Consider the following 2,057-nt stretch of genomic DNA (forward strand, 5'->3'; position numbering starts at 1 on the left):
GCCACCCCCACCGCCCGCCTCCCCTGGACTCGCGTCCAAGCCGGCACAGGCCTCGATGCCGTCCCCTACCTGCCGCTCTCGGGCGGGTACAGGCGGGCAGGAGCGAAGCCCTGACCCCGCTCTAGCTGCTGCGAGGGTGAGCCACCCAGAGAACCGTCCAGAACCCGCACCCGGGGGGAAAGCAGGAATGCTTGCCAGGGGCCAGGGGCCAGGAGCCGGGGGTGGGGGGGTGGCGGGAGGTGGGAGTGCCTGCCTAGTGGGCACAAGGTCTGTCTGGCATAAAGAAAGTTCTGGAACTAACTAGGCAATGGTGATGGCTGCACACCCCTGTGAACATACTAAACGGCCACTGAATGGTACACTGCAAGCAGCTAAAACGGCAAAATGTATATGTGTACTTTACCCCAAGACACTGTGAGCATCTCCCTTGTCCCCCACATCCAGTCGTGAGGACGGGCGGGGCCCGGCCCGGGGCGGGGGGTGCCAGGAGGAGAAGGGGACTTCAGGAAAGGGCACCGCTCCCCTGGCCCGCCCTCCCCCAGGGTGCCTGCCAATCATGCCTGCTTCCAGCAGGTGCGTCCCACCAGCAGGCCAGGTGGTGAGAACAGAGTACAGGGCTGGCCCCAGACCGGCAGAACCTGCCTCGCCACCTGGCCAGGCCTGACTCACGGCACCTCTGCCCCCACAGCGCTGCCCACCGCCACCCGGGCACTGCAGGTCCATCCCGGGGCCCTGCCGGGATGCAGCCGGAAGGGAGCTTCGGGGCCACCTAGCCCAAGCCCTGCACTCAGAGGAGGAAGCTGAGGCCCCGGGAGGAGACGCGGGTCCGAGGGGGGCACAGCAAACCAGAGCCAGGCTGGCCTCGCGTCGTCTAGACCCTCCAGGTGGCCCCTAGAGACAGCCAAGCCTCCGCCTTGCCAGGAACCTTCAGGACCAAACACATCCTGACCCACAGCCAGGACGCCCCGGGCCAGCCGCTCGTTAAAGCCTCCGGGAAGGCGGGACGTTCGGGACAGGCCTGCCCAGGCAGGCAGGGGCTCCCAAGCTGGCCTCGGTGTTCCCACCTGTAAACTGGGCATATTAAAGGGCAGAGCCAGCCACCACCTGGAGAGGCGGGAGGCCGCTGCACAGCACGCCCACCAGGGGTTTTATGGTGCCGTCGGAGCGGCTGTCTGCGGCGCTCCTATGCCCATTATTGAGGAAAGCAATCGAGACGCCCAATCACCTTTGCAAACAGCCACATCCTTTCACTATTTATAGACGAGACATGAAACAGGAAAGGTGTCCTTCCAGCCCAGGAGGGCCAGACCCCTCGGCCCAGCCGGCCTTCCCGGCAAAGGCGCAGGGCACGAGGGCCTTCGGGCTGCGGCCTGGCACGTGGGGAGCGGAGCAGTCACTCCCCGGGTCCCCTCCTCTGACAACCCCGCTTCTGGGTCCCAGAAGCCTGACCGCGCCCCTGGCGCCCGGACCCAGCTCCCCCTCCCTCCGCCCTGGCCGACTGCTTGCCCTGCCCCCACCCCCTTCCTGCGAAGAGCGGCTTCTCTTTCTAAAAATTATTATCGCGATCTTGTCAATGGAAAGAACGTTGGCTGCCGCTCAGGGGCGGGGCCTGGCCCGGGAAGCCACCTCCCCCGGCGGGGAAGTCAGCGAGACTTTCTAGTTGACGCCGTGCGTGGACACGTGTTCCTACCCCTGCGCCGTCCTTGAGGCCCAGGCGCCCAGAAACAGAGGAAGTCCCGTCCCGCAGCGGCCCAGCCTGAGGGCGAGGATGCGCCTTAACTGTCCTCCCCCCTCGCCAGGACCTGCCAGTGACTCAGTGGAAACAGCCAGAGCAGGTGACAGACACGCAGAACGTCCCTCGAAGCCAGGTGGCTGGCCCACTCGCGTCTCAGCCCAGCCACTTCCTGCCTGAACCTCCGAACCTCCTCTTTTAAAGGGAAGTCGTGGTCTCGGCTCTGTTTCCTCGAGGGGTGGCCAGGGAGGACCCGGGTGGCGTGGCAGGACGGGGCAGTGGGCAGGAACCTGGGGAAGAAGAGGCGGGCCAGCACCCGCCTGAG

General features: G+C 65.9%; 1 protein-coding gene across 1 annotated transcript in view; it reads right to left on the reverse strand.

Annotated features, from left to right (window-relative positions):
* The window catches only part of LOC102248493 (neurogenic locus notch homolog protein 2), a 52,176-nt gene that overhangs the window by 46,203 nt on the left and 3,916 nt on the right, over positions 1-2,057 (reverse strand). The window contains 1 exon segment of the mRNA XM_014529703.1: positions 70-253. Within this exon segment, the coding sequence (XP_014385189.1) occupies positions 70-253 (184 nt within the window).

Source organism: Myotis brandtii, unplaced genomic scaffold, assembly GCF_000412655.1.
Source record: "Myotis brandtii unplaced genomic scaffold, ASM41265v1 scaffold691, whole genome shotgun sequence".
NCBI lineage: Eukaryota > Metazoa > Chordata > Mammalia > Chiroptera > Vespertilionidae > Myotis > Myotis brandtii.